General features: G+C 41.5%; 1 protein-coding gene across 7 annotated transcripts in view; it reads right to left on the reverse strand.

The window, feature by feature from the left end:
* Nucleotides 1-21,516, reverse strand: part of rbfox2 (RNA binding fox-1 homolog 2) — a 35,079-nt gene that overhangs the window by 12,486 nt on the left and 1,077 nt on the right. For 5 of the 7 annotated variants that reach the window (XM_040145594.1, XM_040145595.1, XM_040145593.1 and 2 more), the window contains exons 2-3: nucleotides 15,049-15,099; nucleotides 1,988-2,194 (exon numbers count right to left, since the gene is read on the reverse strand). In XM_040145594.1, coding sequence (XP_040001528.1) covers nucleotides 1,988-2,194; nucleotides 15,049-15,099 — 258 coding nt within the window. Of the gene's footprint in view, nucleotides 1-1,987; nucleotides 2,195-11,663; nucleotides 11,875-15,048; nucleotides 15,100-21,516 lie in introns of those variants that run through there. The other 2 variants (XM_040145600.1, XM_040145598.1) reach the window with 1 other exon arrangement.

Here is a 21,516-nt window from a genome sequence, read left to right on the forward strand (position 1 = left end):
CTGCCATTAGGATGTTGTTATTTTCTTGATCAACTGATTAATCTTTTTGTCGTACAACATAATGGAATTGCTTGTTTTTGTTTACAAATATTTTAAAACAGAAAATACTCACATTTAAGTAACCAGGCTCAGAAAAGTTTGTCATTTTTGCTTGAAAAGAGACTCACGCAATGAATAGATTCTCAAAATAGCCGATGATTTATTTTCTGTCGAAAGGCTGGTGGTATTTGTGAAGCAGTCCAATCGGCTTCTTTTAATCAATAAACTGCAGTGGTGACATATTTATTGGATTAATTTCTCATCTGATCAACAGAATATTAATAACTATCAATTTGTCTGTTTGTTGTGTTGTTTTTTTTCCGTTTTATTACATTTTAAATAGAATATTTTGAGTTTTTGCCCCGTTGGTTTGGTAAAACAAGCAAAAAAAGTGTTTCTCAATGGATGTTCCAGAAATTTTAAAATAGCATGATATACAGAACATTGATATTGTGATACACATAAGGCTTTATCCTTATCCCCCACTCTATGACTTATTCATGATGTGAAAATCTGATTTGTTATTTTGGCATCAGCACAGGTACTGACCTTATTAAATGAATATCTCAACATTTTGGGAAATTTATGATTCGCTTTCTTGCAGTGAGTCAGTTGACAAGATCAATACCACACTTATATCTCTCCGTTCAAGTGCAAAAAACAACAAGATGTGTTTTTACACACAATGCCTTGGCTGGGCAGAGTAACCTCCTGGAGTCCTGTTATCAAAATGTCAAACTTTAAGTGGACTGAGTATCTACCAGACATCCCCAATCACAATAAATAGATAAGGTAAGGTATACTTTATGGTCCCGCAGGGAAACTTGTCTCGGGCTCCAAGCCACTGCATCACAAAACACACTTGTCAAGAACGTCACATTGCACATGCGCGCTAGTAAATAGATCATACATACAAACTTACACAAGACGTGCACAAATTCACATGTCAAGTGTGAGACAGTAGATCTTTGACCAGTGGTTCTTTGAAATCATAGAAGGTGATTTTAAAAAAAAGTAGCAAAAAGGAAAAAAAGTTTCAATGATAAAACCAGATATAAAAATAGGATTTAAATACAGTTAGGTTCTTGTCATAATATAATATCACCAATGCTACTATAAAATTCAAAATGGATTTAGTGTTAAGTTATGTTTTAAAATTTTCACAAGCCTGAAAGGATGTTCGTATATGAACCTCTCCAACTTTAGTTGAAGAGTAACTTAACAGAAATCCCTTTTTTTCAAGTTAGTAAATTACATGTACAGTCACTTCATTACATTATCAACTGATGCTGGTCCCATTTCACAATGTTTATTATAGTATTTATTTCAATTTCTTTTCCCTTTTCCAGAGAAAAATCTGTCCACTTCTGTCCACTGCCAAAAAACTGAGCAATCAACCATCAGAGTGGACAGTATGGAGCTTAGAAAGATTGAGAGCATCCAACTGAGAGTAGTAGCAGAAGTACTACGATAATACATGTGTTAGTACTCCAACTACTACTCGAAGTACGCTGGTAGTTTTACGGTGTTGATCAGTGTTATAGCGTTTGGGGCAAATTCACAGGCCGCGTGCCACTCGTTCCAACCCCCTATTCTGTCAATCTCCACCTCTGCTACATGTGCTACATTAAGCAAACAGGTCAGAAAGATTATAACCACAGTCTTGAATTCAAATGAATTTTTTCAATTTGTGGAGTGGGCAAGATGAACCTACAACCCCCCCCCCAAAAAACAACAAAAAAACCCAAGAATAACACACACACCCCCCCAAAAAAATGGCAATGGTATTAAATATGTAACTGGTATCTGTCAGTAGATGGAGTCTGGGTATCAGAACTGGTATAGATTTAAAAATCTATAACATATTCCTACACATTCTTTCTCTCTTTGCCTTCTCAAGGCAAAGACCTGATGTGGGCTGCACACAGAGGAAGAGGCTGGCACTCACTTGGGCACTGAGGCTGTTGGCGGTGTTGGCGGCACTGTTCGCTGCTCCGCCGGCTTCCACTGGGCCCTGAACAGCCCCTGCTGCATAAAGGCTGCCCCCGTAATCCAGGGCCAGGCCGTTCTGGGGGGGTGGCGGTGGAGGTGGAGGGAATGCGGAGAAAGGTGGGGGTACGAGTCCCTCCTGACCGCCAGCACTATCCTGAGAGCCCTGTTGGAAGACAGAGAGAAGAGTGAGCGGAGGTGAAAGCTAAAGTAGCCGGCTGGCGAAATTCCACAGGATCTTTAACTGAGAGCATCACCCGAACACACATAGACCACTTCCCTAAGAGCCTACGTCTAAAAGTCATACAGGCATGGATATTATATTTCCATTTCCCTATGTGTTTGTGTGTGTTTGTGTGTGTGTGTGTTTGTGTATGTCTGTGCGTAAATATGTGCATGCATCTACACCCCCCACTCATTAAATATTCACTGCAGCCACATCTATTATTGAGGGTCAGATGCCTCCGTGCTCAGGGTGCTGTACAATGGTGAGTGTCTAACGCCTGCACACACACTCACAAACGCCTCTGAAAACAAACCACCTTTGACACGCAGACACCCACCCACCTAAACTCTCACACAAAGACCAACTGAAGGTGGGGAAGCCTTCCCGAGTATTTTGTGTAAATTATTACCCCCAGAAAATACTTGTGTAAGCAAGTGGGAGAAAAACACCGGCACCCACAAACACATGGTGGAGACACACAAACACGGCACAGGCTATTAACACAACACACACACACACACACACACACACACACACACACACACACACACACACACACACACACACACACACACACACACACACACACACACACACACACACACACACACACACACACACACACACACACACATTCCTTGCTGTTGGCAGTGGGGCATGGATACCCTAAATGGTAACAGTTAGAGAGCGGAGAGAGCCAGCAGGGACGGGAGAGAAAAGGGGGATGGATGATAAAAGGTGATGACTGATAGAAGAGGCATGACCTGTCTCTGATCACAGCTACAAAAGATAAACCAACCATCACTGTCTTTCAGATCTTATTATAACTCACTAATAACTGCACTGGATATATTTGATATATTTATGACAACACTAAAGAGTCTTTGCACTAAATGCTAATGTTAGCATGCTAATGTGCTCATACTGACATGCTGATGTTTAGCAGATATAATGTTAAGTATGTTGAGCATCTAAGTTTAAGTGTGTTAGCATGCCAAAATGTGCTGATTAGCAAAAAGTTCCATCTGCTGGCAGCGCTAGAATTAAAGTCAGGCAATCACCAGAGTCAGTAGGATTTCTCCACTGGATATCACGAATGTCTGTGCAAAATTTCATAGCAATTTATCCTGTGGTTGTTGAAGTATTTCGGTTTGGACCAAAGTGGTGGACCAACAACACGGCCAATGCAATCCCCAGCGCCATGTTGCTGTCATGGCTTGTAAAAATACAACACATCAGGCTTTGTCAGGATAGAACAATAAAGTCCTGGACTTATTTTAATCATTGTCCCTGTTCCCACCAACCTTTATCGAGACGGAGGCAGTCATTCAATATCTGGCACTGAGATTTATTAAAATATAAGAAAAAAAAGAATACTTAATCACATGATCAAAACAATAAAAAGTATCAAGACACCCAGGAATCTTATAAAATTCACATCATAAACGACAGCAGTTATAAAACAAGTTTAAGATGCAAACATCAATAAAGTAGAGGATAGAATATTATAAACACTACACTACTATTATTAAATACTATTTTACAGCCATTGTTTAGCCTCTTATTCTTTTTCCTTGTCTTCTTAATATCCTAATTTGTCTCATTCTCCTCCTACTTTTAATCTGTATTATCATTATCATTTTCACTGTTATTACTGTCATTAATATTTTTACTGGTAATAGTAGAACTAAAAGCAGGAAGTAATAATAATTAATTCACCAGTAAATGTTATATTTGGTTGTTTTTTTATCCACAACTAAAATGATATCACCTCTAAAAAGACTCTACTAGACATCTGCTTGGCAACATTGACTGTGTGTGTGTGTGTTCGTGTGTGTGTGTGTGTGTGTGTGTGTGTGTGTGTGCGTGCGCGCACGTGTATGAGTGGCAGGCTGCAGCCATGCCCATCTGAGATGCACAATGGATCTCTGTCCCTTTGGGAGTGTTAAAAGTGTGTGTGTGTGTGTGTGTGTGTCTCTGTCTACGTGTGCATGCCATCTGTCTCCCAGCTTTTGACCTTTTCAGCGTCACACCTGTGACATAGCAGCCGGGCCCCTCTACTCGGTGACAAACCAAAGGATGCACATAGTCGACATGGATCGCATTGACATTGTGACATGAAAGCAGCTACAACCGGGCTTAACTGAGTAAACACAGAGGAGAAACTTAGTGCTGTAATCAACCCAGGTAAATAAAATTAAATAAATACAACTGTGCTTCCTGTGTTATTTTGAAAATATACAAGATACAAAATAAACCATAATCATTACAACAATAAGCATTTAACAGGTAGAGAGGTCAGACTTCCTTTTGCACTTTCATAATTTTTTAATTCTCATCGTGTTGTCAAGTACAAACAACAAATTAATTATTTATTTGCTTTGGAAAGCATCTACTTATCCTGAATATAAACTCTCTTTAAATCAATTTTGTCAGGTGGAAATAATTTACAAACCGGTTTTAAAACCAGGATTACCTCTAATAATAAAATGTTTGAATAGTAAATTTGTTTTTCATAGTTCCTAAACTACGTTGTAAATGTAAAATGTTAAAAAAATGCCAGCTCTTATCTAAAATTCAGTGAATCCAAATAATTAATAGGAGCGTAGGCACCAACATACCAAAGGAAAGAACAGTGTCATGTGTATTTAACATAAATAAAACCTTGATTTATGCACCAATCCTAGTTTCCTCACCACCTTTCTAAATCCATTACTACAAATTTATGTTTCCTATTGGAATTACAAATTAAAGAGGTATTACATATGGTATATTATATGAAACATACATTTAATTGTAATAAGAAAAAAGTTTGAAGGTATTTTTGTCTGTTTTTTTAAATTTGTTTTTTAAAAGTTGAGACAGTATCATTTATTACTTTTAAATGAAAGGCTCTCCGCAATTCAACCAAAGTGCAACCATGCAAATCTGTGGCTCAAACACTATATTGATCAGCATCATCTTTTAGTATCATTCTACATTTGTATTTTCAGTTTAAAGAAAAGTCCCTGTGCCGTCAGAAACTACCTCACTTGGTGCCTATTCCTTATATTCCTGCTGATGTAATAGCAAAGGAAAGAATACCAGGTGTTCAAGGAGAAATGTTTTGATCTCAACCTTTTATGACTGCCGTCCTGGTCTGCCTGTCATGATTTCAGCAGGGGAAACACAATCAGCAATCCCATTATCTCACTCGGAGGGAGTGAAAATATGTGTTATCATTAACCTCAACTCTGTAAACCTGGTACCAAACTGCGCTGCCGTACTCGTCCTCTCTTTGTACCTAAATCCCTGAGCTGCTCCAGCCGCTGCTCTCCTGCCAGGTAAAGAGTAACCCCCTCCGCCAGAACAGAAACCATGTTCTCCATCCATCAGTGCCTGGCACTCGAACAATAAAGCCAGCAGATTACTGACCACAGAGTCCAAGTTTAACTTCATTCACATTTTCAGATGGCAGCTGTGTCTGCTCATCTAAACCCTGCAGCTGTATGAACCTCTTCCAATTCTTGTCCACGAGCCTCCCAATTAAGATTTTGATAAATGATAACATCTCTCAGATCCTTGCTTTCCTGTGCTGCCTTGGTTTCATGTAGTTCATGTAGTAGCACAAGCATCTTATACCTAGGTTTGCTCATTATGTTACACAGCCATTTTTATGACCTGTGAGGGTTTTACTTATATAATACCAATATGTAGATAAATATACATCTAGGTCTGCAAAATTTCAGTCATTCCTGAGTTTTCAGCATGAAAAAATTTAATTTAATAGCAGAACAGAATGTATGGATTGAATGTTGATTTCAAGGTATTTCTCTGCTGCATGTCTTTCTATACATTACTCCTCCCTCCTTTTAATTTGTTTTCTGTTAATAGTGGCTACAATATTCAGCTGTAATTAATGAACAAAAGCTCAAAACTAGACCAGAAAAATTTTAATGTGTGAAAATGTTGTAAAAAAAAAAAAAGAAAAAAAAAAAAGGTTCCAGTCTGTTACATCATTGATGGTAATATTGTGAACATGAGCTGCAATCTTCAGCTGAGACGTCCTGATTTCATTATATTGGTTCAATTCAGACAGAGAGAGCAGAAACTGAGAACTTAGTCAGTTTGGATCAGGTTTTTAAATGCAGGAGACAAAATGCTTAACATGCGAAGTGATAAACTGGATGACTTTGCTTTGCATCGGCACATCCTGGGATAACTGCACATGCAGAGGTGAAAATAATAGCGGGGTGGAGCAAGTCATTCTGGGTCACCAGGTAGGAGCTAACCTGGATGACGAACAGAAATAGAGAAACTGGACCCGCTTCCTGGGCGCTACTTTATAGGGAAAGTTGATCGCTCAGCACGGGTCCAGTGGTGAAATGAGAAACGTAGAAGGGGATGATACAATGGCAACATTCTGCAGAAATAAGAGAAACTTTCCTGTATACACGTAGGTATAGTCTCAAACAGTCTCAAAACACTACTTTTATGGAAATAAAAAGTTTTAGCATTGCTAGAAGTACGACTCTATGAACAGCAAAGTCGATCTGTCAGTTGGTCTGTTGGTCCTCCCACCAGTTTACAGATTGAAATGTCTCAACAACTATTGAATGCATAGTCATGAAACTTAGTACATACATTCATGTTACCCGCAAGATGTCATTAGCATTTATCTCAAAGCACTGCTGCGCATAATGATTTGGTTACTCTCGAAGTACTTAAGAAGTAGTTCGTACGATGTGGTGTCCAGCCTGTCGGAAATCAAAAGTGATGACAGCTGATCCATATGGCCACACTGGAAGGCAGTGAAACGCCGGTTATAATAGAGCGGGGGGAGACATGATCACGTTTAAATGTGGAGATAACGAGGCTCATTCATCCACTCTACCACTCGACCAAGTGCAACGCTTGTCACTAGTGTTGCACTTGGTCGTTCACATGAAAAGTGACAGAAATAGTTGTGTAACAAATGGAAAAAAAAAAAAAAAGTCTTCTTTAAAATCTGACTCTATTATGTGTAATATGTGTGCTACTTGCTGGGAAATTAATTGCCTTCCGTGGTACAATAAGCCTGGAACTGGAACAATAAGCAAAAATGGAGGAAGGAAAAGACTTGAGGAAATCCTGGGAAACTTTACTCAGGGGTCCCCCTGCCACAGTGGTTGGTGCAGAGAATATTGTTGACTACACAGCTGAGGAATTCTACCTTTTATCAAATTTGTTGGGAGAACTACCCTCCCACTCTGCTTTATGTTCTCATAGCTCCACTGTTGTCGTACTCGAGTCCCAACATTCATGACTCATGACACAACTCACTCGACTACAGATGAGTCAGTCTTGGACTTGACAAGTTGTGATGTAACTCAGACAGAACGATAGTGACTTGGATTTTAATGCTGCACACTTGGGAACTGGGGGGTTTTTATATTTTGGCTGCAACGCTATATATATATATATATCATTTTCTCATTCCATACCACCGATCAAATCATATTTTTGTCAATCATAACATCCTCCTCATTGTTGTTGTTGCTCATACACAGAGACAGACTAAAGCCTAGCAGGAGAATGGACAACCCCGGCTGTTGCTGCTCCTTTTGCCAGACAAAAATAGAAGCAGGAATACAAGCCAAAAACAACCTTGTATTTGTGTTCGACGATTGCCCTTTTCAGAGGAGATCCATTTTAGCCCCATCTCAACAGCCCTCTCTCTACCTGATACACTCCAACATTTCGGTATCTACAAAAATAGTGTCTTCCTGCATGCTGCTTTTTTCCTGCTCTCTCAAACCATCAAATTATTGGCCTTTTGCTGACTGCGAGTGGCCGTTGTGATTCGAATCAGGATAAAAGCATCTACTGAATAAATGCACACAGATAGCAGGATGAAAGGAAGAACACAAAGACAGAGAGGGAGGACATTCTTGAACAATTTGAAGAGAAGTGCTGCCCTGTAGACAAGCAAACTGTATGCTCTGCATTTGTGTCAGCACTCAGGTTTGTGTATGTTTTGTTTGTGTACACCGTGTGCATGTCAGCGTGTGTGTGTTTTTGCGCAAGCGCTCCCCTGGCGTTAAGGCGTTAAAGGGTTGTGTAAGTGTATGCGTTGGCCAGGCAAAGCCAGTGACTCAGAGCAGTAGCTGTAGCTGGCTTCCTTTCGGGTCAGTTAGCAGCAGCAAGTGTGTCTGAGGAGGCATGTTATAAAATGTTCTCATCTGCAGCAGTCTCACTACGCTACAGGGGGAGACTGGGAGGAGAAGAGCGGCGAAGAGCGGAGAAGAGAGGAGAGGAGAGGAGGGGAATATGGCTAACTAGGGCAGCACTGGGTCATTTCACATGAATAATGACATTTCAAGATCTTACTTTCCCGGGCCTGGAGCCATTAGTCTATAGCCTAATTCAACAAACTTGATGACGGAAAATGTGATTCATACTGTTTGCAGCAGCTCACATTTTGGCTCAATAAATCGTATTAACTGGGGAAGTTGCGTTCAGCTCATGTCTTGGCTTTTGAATCCGTGCTGTTGTTACCCAAGCTGCAAACAGCTGGAGAAACGCTTACGACGTGTCTGCGGCATACCGATGAGCCAGGAGACACCCTCTTGTTAAATTATTCCATCCCACGTCAACCCCCCTTCCTCCTCCATCACTCTCTCTCCTCCCCCTCTTGCTCTTCTTCTCTGCTCCTCTTGCTGCTGTTCTTCCTTTCCTCCCACTCTCTCTGCTGTGTGCTTTGCTTCTTTACGCTCCATAAAATCCAGACGGGACCCCTGCATACGTCCCGCCCCCACGCATGTCAATCAAGACCATTTGCCTCATAGCAACAGGGTATCAGTGGTGCTCGGGCTCCTCCTCCCACACTCTTTGCCATCTCCTTATAGGGTAACATGTCTGCTTGTCAAACAAACCCCTCCCAATACACCCCCATCCTTTTCCTTGTAGGGTGTCACGTATGATTCACCTTCCTCGTAAGCCATTTCTGGGAGACTCCCCTTTAACATATATGTGTGCAGGAACACATACATGCACAGGCCTGCAGTACACTCACACACTCACACACAGTCACTGACTTCCCCTGTCATCTCCTCACTGGCTGTATCCATGGTCCATTCGGCCCCACTGAAGCATTTTATGAAAAATAAACACTTCAAAACAAAAGACAATGACATTATTTGTCCACATTTACTCCTCTTTAAAACCCTCAGGCCACCCCAGATACAAACCTGTGCAGGTGAGCACACAAACTCGCAGACAGACATGTATTTACCCCATATGGGCACGCCTCTTGCAACATATTGGGTATGACCATGAAACAAGTTCATCTGGTTTGGCACTCAGGTAGGGCTCTGTAAAAATACAACACTCGTCTGGATGTCCAGCGCACAAGCCGGCCGTAGGACGGTGTTGTCACTGTCAACTGCACCACCAAAGAGTCAGCAAGGGAAATCCCTATCTATTTCAAAGGCAGGTTCTCTTGAAAGCCCCGCAGATGCCCCATAGCAAGTGCTTTAATTGCCATTAGAAATGCAAACATCTGCTAAAGTGAGATAAAAGAGGCAGCTGGAGGTTTGAGCAATTTCATAACTTTTTTTTTTTAAGGAGGCATAGTGCAAAAGGTGTCTTCCTCACACCGGCTTTCCCATCAGCGTTTTCCTCACGCCTCTAACCATCTAACAATCTTTACAAAATGAATGACTCATGCGAGTTGCCACGGCAACACGGCTCATTGGGATCATTTAACGGCCATTATTGTTAACCCTGCAAAGAATCAATAACAAGATCTGGGAGGTGGAGGAGGTTGGGTGGTTGGGGTGGGGGTGAGTCCTCACGACCCGCTTCCAGTTTATGCAAGCATGCAGTGGCAGTGTGTGTCTAGTTTTGGCGTCTCTCCTTTGCCTTAGGGCGCACGCTTAGGTGGGGCTCGAGAAAATATGTCAGTCTTTTGCACCCGATCTGCTACTACAAATCTCTTTCTACACAGGCCAAAAATATTAGCAGAAAGTAACACTATATAATAGCTAATAAATTACCTCCGTCATGAGTCAACTCTGAATACGCATAACTGCAAAGTCATCTTTACAGTCTGAACTTTCATCACTGAGCAAACTACATCCCGCCAGTTGACCCACAGTACGGTCATATCTCTGTGTTGCCCTCTATCTCTTTCAACTCGTGTGTCCACCTCTTCATAATTTCAGTTTCCTCATCCACGGGCTTCCCCCGTAACTGACTGGGGGTGTCCCGTCACCTTAAAAATCAATTTTCTACTCTCCTGCTCTCGCTCTCATTCTCATTCTCTCTCTCTCTCCCTCCCCCAACCCATCCCCCTCTTCCACGGACTCTTAAAGGAAAACATTGAGATAACAGCTGCCAGGGCCTCAGGGAGAGCAAGAGGAGGGAGAAAAGAGGTCAAACAGTAAAGAGAGCAGGAATCCAAGGTACAGCTGAAAGAGAAGCACGCGCGCGCGAGCAAAGACAGGAAGAAACACACACATGCTCATACTGACTCACACCAAATGAAATGTAATGATATGAACGAGACACTTCATGCACCAACTTTGCAGCCCACTGTGTGCTTGAGCTTCTGTGTGTTTGTGAAATGTGTGACACAGAAATTACAGTGAGGAGGTGTTGCTAGCTGAATAGAGTAGATGCAGAACGGAGAAGGGAGGAAGAGAAAGAAAGAGAGAGTAAGTAAAAAAAGACAGAAACAACTGTTCTGTGGACACCTGTCCCTTTCGCTCAAAGGCTTTGGCGATGTACAGAGACAGCTGCAGGGGCAATAAAGAAGAAAGACTTTTTTTTACTTACCTCTCCTCCCCCCTATTCCTTCACTGTTTCCACTCTTTTGCCTCGGAAATATCTAAACAGTTTATTGCAGAAGCAACACACTAAGCTGCTTCATCCAGCTGTACAGACTAACATGCTGTACTATATGTTCACAGACTCTTCAGAGCATACATAATATATGGCAGAGCACAGTTTCTGGCAGTAACAGCTCTTGATGTTCAGATTGCGTGCGCTTCTAGCTCTGGGCAGGAGAACAGATGCCACAACAACGGCGTACAATAATACATCGCTACTTGTGCATTTCACCATAGCGAATCATAATTGTAGCGATACCATCTCCAGCCTGTATCTTGCTGTCATCTCCACCTACTACACTACTTTCAGTGTTTATATACCTTGCAGCAGCTGGCCGCCAGGTCCTAACAAGAGTCTGAAATGCCCTGACTGGACCACTCTAGTAAAGGGGTCACGTACAGTCCTCATCTGTTAGTAGTTAATTAACATTTCATGCTCAATGACAGTGCTGCCTGCTTTGATGCTGTTTCGTGTACAGTGGAGCCCGAGCTTTGGCGAAGAGATACAGAGGACGCATACACAAAGGAGGATATGAACAGATATCAAGATAAACACTCACCGACAACACGGAAGGATAGTACAGTCCCATCATCGTATTCTGTGCAACAACTCAAACAACTGTCGTCGCTCCTCTCTCCCTCTCTCTCTCCTTTCCGCTTCTCACGCTGCCTCGCTTTCTCTCCCTCTCCGAGTCTGTGTCACCTCACTAGCTCAGTCTCTCTTGTCTGTCTCACAGATTCAAAATCTCCCTCTCTCTGCCCCCGCTCGCTCTGTCTGCCCTGCCAACCACCCCCACCCCCCCCTTCCTCCTCCTCCTCCTCCTCCTCTGCTGGCCTCTGTCCCTGTCACTCTTCCTCGCTTGCTTGCTTTCTCTCCTCTCCCCCCCTCGCTCTCTCTCTTTCTGTCTCCCACTCACTCTTTTCTTTCCCTCTCCCACTCGCTCCTTGCTTTCCCTCTACCCCGAGCCTTCTGTTTTGCTGCTGTGCCCTTGCCTGCTCATCTCTTCTGTCTCTTCTCCAGTCCTCCTCCTCTCTCACCTAGATAGCCTGACGCCTCCCCCCTCCTACTTCTCTGCCTCTGTCACACCTGCAAACTTTCCCCTCCCTTCTGCTTCCCTCTCATGTCGCAGTCCCTCCCTCCTCTCTCTCTCTCTCTCTTCTTCTGTTCTCTTTCTCCATTTAGGTGAGTTAACTGGGGCTGCTGGCACCACTGGGAGAGGAAGTGACGGCTTTCCTTCTTTCTCTCTAGCTCCTTTCAGACACGCACCTTGTTACATAAATGTGCTGGCAATTTCACATCTTTGTCTCATGTTTGAGTAAGCATGCATGTTACTTTTCTGTAACAGCCACGACTGCGGTCTGACTGAATTGTACCACGTAAAAATTTTCAACACAGCTCAAGTCTGAATACCGTCAAATTAAAATTAGAATAAAATTATAATAAAGCTGCACTCATCAATATTTTTTATATTAACAATGGATCAAATGACTACATGTAATGTGAAAGGGGTCACTCATAATGACAAACCCGTAGATAATTATCACCTTTAGGGAGTGTTTTAGCATCTTCCAGCTCGTTTTTTTGGATTTGTGGCACCCAACTTTACTGCTTTGGTTCAGTTACACCATTCTTATCAGCCTCACGTCCAGCAGCAGTTTGCAGCTGTTTTCAGCAAAGAAACCTCGAAAAAACAACCAAACACTGATAAACCCATGGTACACTACCTGCCCAGCACCAAGCTACAGATAAACAAAGTTAGCAACTAGTATAGTATAGCACTTAGCAGCTCAATAGCCAGATATTTTTCCCCGATACAGGAAACGACATGTGTAATGGCCACTGGGGGCAGGAAACATGCCTTGAGCAGCCACTCCAAATGCAACTCAAGAAGAACAACTTGTGTATCTCATGAAAGCAAAGCCAAACGTTACATTATTTTAAAAAAAATTAAATAAAAAAGAAAACAGTAAACATCATCTTCCAGCATGGTAATCAGCCCAGTATTTATCTTCAGCCCAACATCTAATAAACAGATGCAATGAAAACTACTTTGCTACTATAGAGCAAATTACAGAACGTAAATAACTGAATATTAATACTAAATACTAACATTTTGATATGACAACCATGAGGATTAAAACTTTATCATAAAGGCTGCAGCAGGCACAAGGAGAGAGTAAACATCCACCTTTTTCCGCCTTCTTAAATTTGTACTTACTTGTCATTTCTTATGCACATAAAAAATAAAACAATTTTGATAAACCACAAAATATGCTAGTGTAAATGAGACCATTGTAAGTTTGCGTGTCAGATCACCCTATACAAATTAGTCATGTATTTTTCCCTATGGCAGTCACTGCAAAAAGATGGGGGGAAAAAAAAAACAACCAGAAAAAGTTCATTCATGTTGACTGCATACAACTTGAATATCCGGCCAAACGCGTTACATACAACATGTGAGCAAGTAGCAACTAAATAACAGTCACAACCCTATCATCATTTTAAATTATGCTCAGGTGCTGCTGGACATGAGAAAATATGCGGCAGAATTTTATATTCTATCTAATAAATGCTGAAATAGAAGAAAAACATTTATTAGGGTAAAAAGCAGTTTGGAGAAGTAGGGGGAAGGGTTAGGTTCCTTCATGCTCACGAGGGTCTTCAACTGGGCTTCAATTGTAAAACAAGTTTTAACACCTATCACTGATGAAGCCCTATGAGCCTTTCAGCCTAAAGATTATTTCATTTGGCTACTCACTGCTGTTTCTCAGCAGTACCACCACTGCCTTGTGGCTCTTTCTGTATACCACCTGCCATGTTTGAATAAATACAATCAACGGATGATTTACCTATATATAGAAGGTCAAAAAAGACTTTACTTCAGCAGACGGATAAAGCCAGTAGGATTTCATTTTCCACGTCGGCATACAGCTCAGCTCTCTCCTCACATGTCAGGCTTCTGCTGCTCTCCAGGCTTTTCCTTTCAAGGGCCTTTGATCACGTCATTCTCACACTGTTGTTGACAGTTTAGCACCTCAGTGTTGTGGGAGTCTCCACTGCCCGGCATTGTTTTCTTCCTCTCTGCTTTTCTTTCCCGGTCAGAAGCCAGTTCACACTTCTGAGTCCCTGAAGTAGTCCTTGACTGACTTCTTTCCATCCCAACACAAGAGTTGTTCACACGAGGTAACAAAGCTGAATCGTCTCATAGTGAACTGAAAACGGGCTAATTGGCTTCCAGGCTTCCGCAATATCCTCAAAGCAGCCAACAAACCAGCCAGCCAGGAAAAAAAAATCTCTCATACTGAAGCAAATAAGAGCATACAAGTCAAGGCTTACGACCGATAAAGTGCAGATAAGAAGCCAGAGGTTGTTGGGCATCATGGAGAGTGAGGGATGAGGGGATTATGGGCAGAGCATGAGAGGATGAGAGGATGATCTAAGGATTAACCACATAAACTGAACAGTCTAATAACACAATCAGCAGGCTAATACAAACAAGAGTAAACAGATTGTAGCCTTGCACACACACAATAAAACATGTAATAAGGTTGCTTCTTTTTTTTTTGAATGTGTACTTGTGTTTGTTTGTAGGCAGAAAAGCGAGAATATTTGCAGGTTTAAAGGTGCTAAAAGAAAAAACAAGTTAGATTTACATACTGAAAGATGATTAAAAATATTTCTGACTGTTAAATAGAGAGAAAGTAGTGGGAGGGTTTGACTTGAAGAGTGAAGGGTGTGGAGGCATGTCTTCTTCTACATGACTGACAAATCATAATCTACACCCCCACCTTGTGGTTTAGAGAGCTTCACTCATATTACTTCACTTCATATTAATGCTACATAAACACCGTATCCAAACAGGAAAGAAACATTCGACGATTGGATGGCATAATATTATAAAACACAGATTGTTATGTGTGTTTGATATGTAATTGTGTCCTTACCTGACTATGAGATGGGTAGCCATGGTAACCAAGGGTCAAAGGGTCGTTATTCTGAAAGAGAGGAGAGCAGATTTTTGGATACATGGTCAGTATCTTGTTACTCTTGTTAAAATTACTAAATATTATTTTTATTACTCAGGATTACTTTATTCTCTCAGTCTTTATTCCTCTTTTGTGGTGTATCTATATTTGACTTTACAGTTTTGTGGTGTTACTGATTCCCAATCAAATGAACTCCACCAGTGACAAACTCCTACTATCTCCTCTGGAGTTTTCCACCCAGCGGATCTTTTGTCTGCTTGTAAAGACGTGATAACGGGGGCGAGTGAGATCATGCGAGAAGGAGATGAAAGACGAGCAGAGAGAACGAGTGTCACCACGGCTCTTAAATCATAAATAGGTCAGGAGTGTCAGGGAGTACGAAGCCCATTGGTGTGAAATGGCATCATGAGTCCTGATGCAATCTCCAACGCATTCCTCTCAATGTTCTGCCTGTGTAAAGCAGAGACGGATATATCAAACATCTGGTGCGTAATTACAGTTAAACAAGACGCAGAAAAAAAAACTCATTTTGTTTGGAGCCAAATATTAAATAGAAATCATGTCTCTAGTCCCGAAAATAGTTTGTAACTCACTTTATTAGTACTCATTATGCTTTGTTCCGGCTTTTATGCTAATGTATTCCATTAAAAAAGGAGCTTTTCACAGCAATTACAGCGCGCTTTGAAGGGGAAAACAGATTTGCCTGTCTCTGGCTTTATATCAATAGATTAGAAAACAACTCAGCTCCTCCCACCTCTCTCTGTCCTTCCCCCCCCGATCTTCCTTTCATCTGGAACCGATGTCCCTCGTCTGCTCTATCCCTAGGGGGAACACTTTGCTCTGTGCGCTTCACAGCTTGAATTCGCCTGATTAATACTGTAGCCATCTAACTCTGGACCCCATGGGGCCATTTCACTAAAACTAAGCACAACATTTCCAAATGCAAGAGGCCTGGTCAGAGAGGGGGGAGAAGGAAGTGTCTTCGTGTTTGAAAAATGCAGTTTGTGTGAGTCTATCTCAGAGCCAAAAATGTACTTAGTGAACTGGCTTTGGGAGGTAGAAGCTCTAAATAATGAATCACCTCTTAGAGGCTTGAATAACATGAATAAAGTATAAACCTTATTTTACAGCGAGACCAAACTCTGGACGCGACATACTGAAGGTAAGGAGCAGAAGGGGCATCAAAATAAAACAAAACAAAAAAACAAAAACAAAAAAACAAATTGGGGCAGTACACTGTACAGAGTGAAGGGGGAGGTGTTGTCAAAACACACACACACATCTAGGAACATCTGGAATTCATATGAGTGAGACACTGAGGGAGGAACCAGAGCTGGAAATACAACAGGAAATGGACAGCAAAGAAAAAAAAAAAAAAAAAAAAAAAACACAAAACGAGATGGAGGGAGCAAAGACAATGACTCATACATGAGCAGAGTCATGTGCTTAATTTCCTTAAGGAACTAGGAGGAATGAGAGAGGGAGGGCTTCACGGAGGGCGCTCCACATGAGTGTGCATCAGTCGTTGAACAGCATGTGAAAAACAAAAATATTTTCTTTCATACTTATTGCAGTTATAGTTAATCATGTTTCAACCTTCTGTTTTTGGCTTTTTTTGGTGACAAATTAAGCAGCCGATTCCTTTCTGAGGGTGGTGTTGTTGAGGGTGGTGTTTCAGTGGGGGTAAAACAGGAGAAGACACTGCCGGGGAAGACCGGGTGAGCAATCAGGAGAAAGTAACAAAATGACTTCAAGTCAACAGATGGCAAAGAGGGTAGGAGGGGGAGGACAGAAGAGCCCGTGGGGCGTTGGGGGGTAATAATAACATCTGAAGGGAAGCAAAGGATTAGAAGTTCTGTCAGCTCCAAGTTTGTGACCGCTTGTTCACATGAACCCTGCTACTCCTCTCCAAAAACTACAGGTAGTGGTAGTTGTCTGTGTGTGTGCATGTGTGTGTGTGTGTGTGAGATTGTTTTGTGTGTATGATGTCTAATTTGGTCATAAGACTTGTGTCTATTCCTATCGTGCCTTGGGACTGCTGTTCTTCTAAGGAGAAGGAGAAGAGGAACTACATTTCACTGCTCCTATCTAACTGCAAAGCAGGGCACTCCATACACTCAAGGGGATGTGAATCCATTTCATCCACAGCGCACTTATGTGCTAAGCCTCCAAACATGCGGCCAGATGATCTGAAGTTTATTTTCCCTCAATATACCTCACATCCCTTCAACTTTCCACAGTAAACCTACGCGTGTGTTTTCAGGGGGATGTTGGCTGGAATCAAAGTGGATTTTGGAAGTTGGCTTTGACAGTTCGGACGTAACATAATCAAAAAGCAGTGTCACCTAGCAAAACACAAGCAACATAATCAAGCTGATGTGCACTACACTGATCTGCATAAGATAAAACTATTTCAATTTTTATCCCCCAATTTATTTCAGATCTGATTGGAGAGAATTTGTATTTTCTCTTGATAACTTACCACACAGCATAATTGCCCACCATAACTCTACATCATAATTTCATTGCAAAGTCATCCCACTTAATCTAGATCTTAATATTGGACTTGTGGGACGAATTTTGATGCCTGTATTTGGTAAAAAAAAAAAAAAAAAAAAAAATGTTTGGCTGGTATGTCTGCTGGCAAAATAATGTAATAAGGACCAGATTTCCACATTATCTTAAGTGGGTTTCTGTCTAAGGCCGCAACTAATGATTATTTTCATTATCAATTAAACTGCAGATTGTGCGCTCTATAGTTTGTTTGGTCTAGGAAAATGCCAGGAAATCGCTAAAAATGCCCATTACAAGTTCCCGACCAACAGTTCAAAACCAAAGCATTCAGTTTACTCAGCATATCATGTAATTATGAAAGACCAATCACTACTGATAAGACAAAAACTGCAAATTTGTAGCAGTTTTGCTTGAAAAACAATTCAAACGGTTGCTGATTAATTTTCTGCTGACTTGCTAAAAGACTTATCATTTAGCAGTAATTATGTTCTGCAATTATTTTTAATTACTATTATTTTTTTTAGCACATCCCCAAAATAGAGGCTATATACTGATGCAGTGTACTGATATATTGATGTATGCAGTATATTGATGGACAGAATATTCAGAACTGTTCAGAACAAACAAATGCTGAGAATACAGTCGAGTTGCTAAATAGGCATGAATTAATATATTACTATGTACCATCAAACCCAGAAATAGTGTAAGAGCAACAAATCACTTAACTGCGGTTGATAAGTGAAGATAACCACTTAAAATCTGCTCCATAGCAGAGCAACGAAACATACTGTACAATATTCTGTTTGTCTGTCTCTCAAACATAATTCAATCAACAGACCTCTGCTAGCAATTTGTAACAGAAAAACAGGGGCCCAAAAACCAAATAAATATTCAGAACTCGCAGCAAGAGTACATTTTTCTCGCTGACGTTTTCATTCTATTTCAGTGCCGTGCCTGAGATGAAAGTACAGAGGGGTTATCCACCTACATTAATGTCCTAGTCAAGTAATTTGTCCTCAGTGCTGTCACCCCAGGCAAGACCTTATTAGGTTAGAGAGAGTCCCGGTTCCTATGCAGAGTGACAAGAAGACATGGGCTGCTCAGCAGCACACCGGATGGATATTGAAGACGACAACCTCCTCTCAACATTTCCCAAAATCTGACTTGGGCTTGAGACGCAGGGTGTTGCTCTGAATCTCCTGTCGTCTTGAAAAACGCAGGACTTTACCAGTGCAGCAATGCAAAATAGACTCATAATGTGTTGTTTTTTTTTTATTGGGAGCACTCCAGTCAGTGGCCTGTTCAGCAGATAGCTCAATATTCATTTAAAATCTACACTATTGGATGAGCACAGTGTCAGTACCAGGTCAGCATCTAACTTCTATGAGCAGCGGTGAACATTTGAACTCATTCTGTTGAATGCACCAAGCTTTTTTTCTTCCACTAGCTTTATTTAGCCCGTGTTAACTGAGCATTCAGTCATATACTGCACGCTGCACTGACTTACACATGCATTGCTGCTCTGCTAAAACTTTGCAGATCTGACTTGACAGCGCATTCCAACCCCCGCATTGTGATTACATCATACCCTAGCAGCTAATGAGAAAAACAGCAGGGTCAGTGGCCAAACGCGAAAGATCCCGTTATTAGGCTGCAGTGGCTCAAATGGATTGCTCTTTACCACAACCACACCCCACCGTGTTGGCTTCAATTACAGGTCAGGGTTCAACTCCTGCCGCGATGTCGGCAATAAATGTTTTTTGTTCTTTTAAATCAGGGATTGAAAGGATGGAGGAAGGGAGACAGTGGTTTACGAGAGCCAGGGAATGGTTTGCTGTAATACTTTCCATCCTTTACCCTCTTCTGAGGATTAGCTTTACAGAAGTGCTTGTGTGCATTTTTATAGCCGTTTCTTGGAAAGCCGAGGGCTTTCAAAAGTAGGAAAATTGAACGTCACTCAACCCAATTTGTTTCTAGAATATTAATGGTGTCACCAGGTTAGGGGAATAAAAATACGTTACAGTGTTTTTTTATACACACACTGGGATCGGAGGGTGATGTTACGGTGCGTGAGGAAGTGGAAAAACAGTCTACATGTTGGACCTTTTAAAAGGTCTACCTTAAACTGACACCTGAGTATGGCTTTTGGAGAGGTGAAACACAAATTTAGGGCTGCAACTGACGATCATTTTCATTATCAATCACTTTGCCGAGTATTTTCTCGATTAATTGAAATGTCAGAAAATAATGAATAGAAGTCCATCTCAGGTTTTAAAAGTCTTCAAATGTCTTATTTTGTCCAAGCAACATTCCAAAACCTAAAGAAATGTACAATGATATAAAAAAGCAGGAAATCTATTTATTTATTTATATATATATATATATATATATATATATCATACATTTAGCTAAAAAAAAAATTAGTTATACAATTAGTAGATTAAGAAAATAACTGCTGGTTACTTTTCTGTCAATCGACTAATCAATTAATCGATTACTTACTGCAGCTTTACACACATTACTACATTATAATCTTCATCTGGATCATACCAATGTATGTGTATGTATGTGCATGTGTGTTGTATATATCCTCTGCCTTAGATAAGTATGTCAGAGATCAGTGTGGTTATAATGCCCCCTCCAGTATGAGATGTGATCCCATTAGCTGGAAACAAAGCCTCTTTACTGCCAGTGATAGGGCAAATCTGTTCTTGCACCAACTGTGAGAAAGGAAGGGGGGAGGGAGGGAGGAGGTATCTCTCCCACTCTCATTTCCGGACTGTCCAGCCAGCTCAAGTTCAATACATTTTAGGTGCTGAAGCTATTGATCTGCGCTTCTCTCTCTCGCTCGCTCACGCAAACACACACTCTTCCACTCACATCTGTTTTTAAGTGCATTACGTTCCTGAGCCTGTCTGTCAGTGCTCACAGACAGCACGGCGATATTAAGCCAGCCATTTAGTTTTTTTCAAACAGGAGCAAACAGACCACTTCACCTCCATTACTGGTGCTTTCATGGCAGAGAAATAGCTTTCTATCTTAGAAAGGAGTGCTGCACCCTTCATAATACACTATAATGATGTCCTGCGCAGCCTCCTGTGATGGTTTATTAAGGAATATTCGACCACGTTTTGATTCCTGTGTGTGTGTGTGTATGTGTGTGGGGGGGGGGTATGGGAGAAAAAAAAAACAGAAAAGAAACACCAACTGCAGCCCAGTAAAACTGGAGGTCATTGTTTACCTCAAACACCCCGCTCTACCCCCCCCAAAAAGATCACACAAGCAAACACCGACTTCAATTTCCATTCTAAACCAAATGTTGTCCACACCATTATGCCACATGGCTGCGGGTTTTTTTGCATAATAAAAAGGTCACGTTTGTTTACATCCTCCATCCTCTGCTGGGACTCTAGCTGATATTCATAAAACAGATGATGCTCTTTGAAGAGTTTGGAAGCAATGGGGTGTCTGATCTGCAATGTGGCAACCCAGCGAGCACTGTGGATTGAGTTTATACCGACTGGATTGCGACAAATCGCTGATAAAATTCCCCGTTAAGCCAAAAGTTTAAGGAGGAAGCTACATTGTAAGAGCCCCAATGAACAGCATGGACTGTGCCTCTCAAGACAGAATTAACAGCATGCAGAGTGCTCTCCAGCTGGGAAATGTGGTGGTATTCCCCGCAGTGCTGGGAATAGACTGGGCCCACTGGTGGCCCCTCTGCTTCGGCTATAGCTGCCACTATCTGCATACAACTAATTGCAGCCGCTACTTAGACCAGTAAACAGGTGACAAATGCAATCGCAACGTAATAACTGTCGAGAGGATCATTTTGTGTGTGTGTGTTCAGAAGACAAAACGATATCGGCATCGTGCACCGACAGATCCTTGGACCCCGCTTTTTGCTTGGCC

This window comes from Xiphias gladius, chromosome 15 (assembly GCF_016859285.1).
Source record: "Xiphias gladius isolate SHS-SW01 ecotype Sanya breed wild chromosome 15, ASM1685928v1, whole genome shotgun sequence".
Classification (NCBI taxonomy): Eukaryota; Metazoa; Chordata; class Actinopteri; order Istiophoriformes; family Xiphiidae; genus Xiphias; species Xiphias gladius.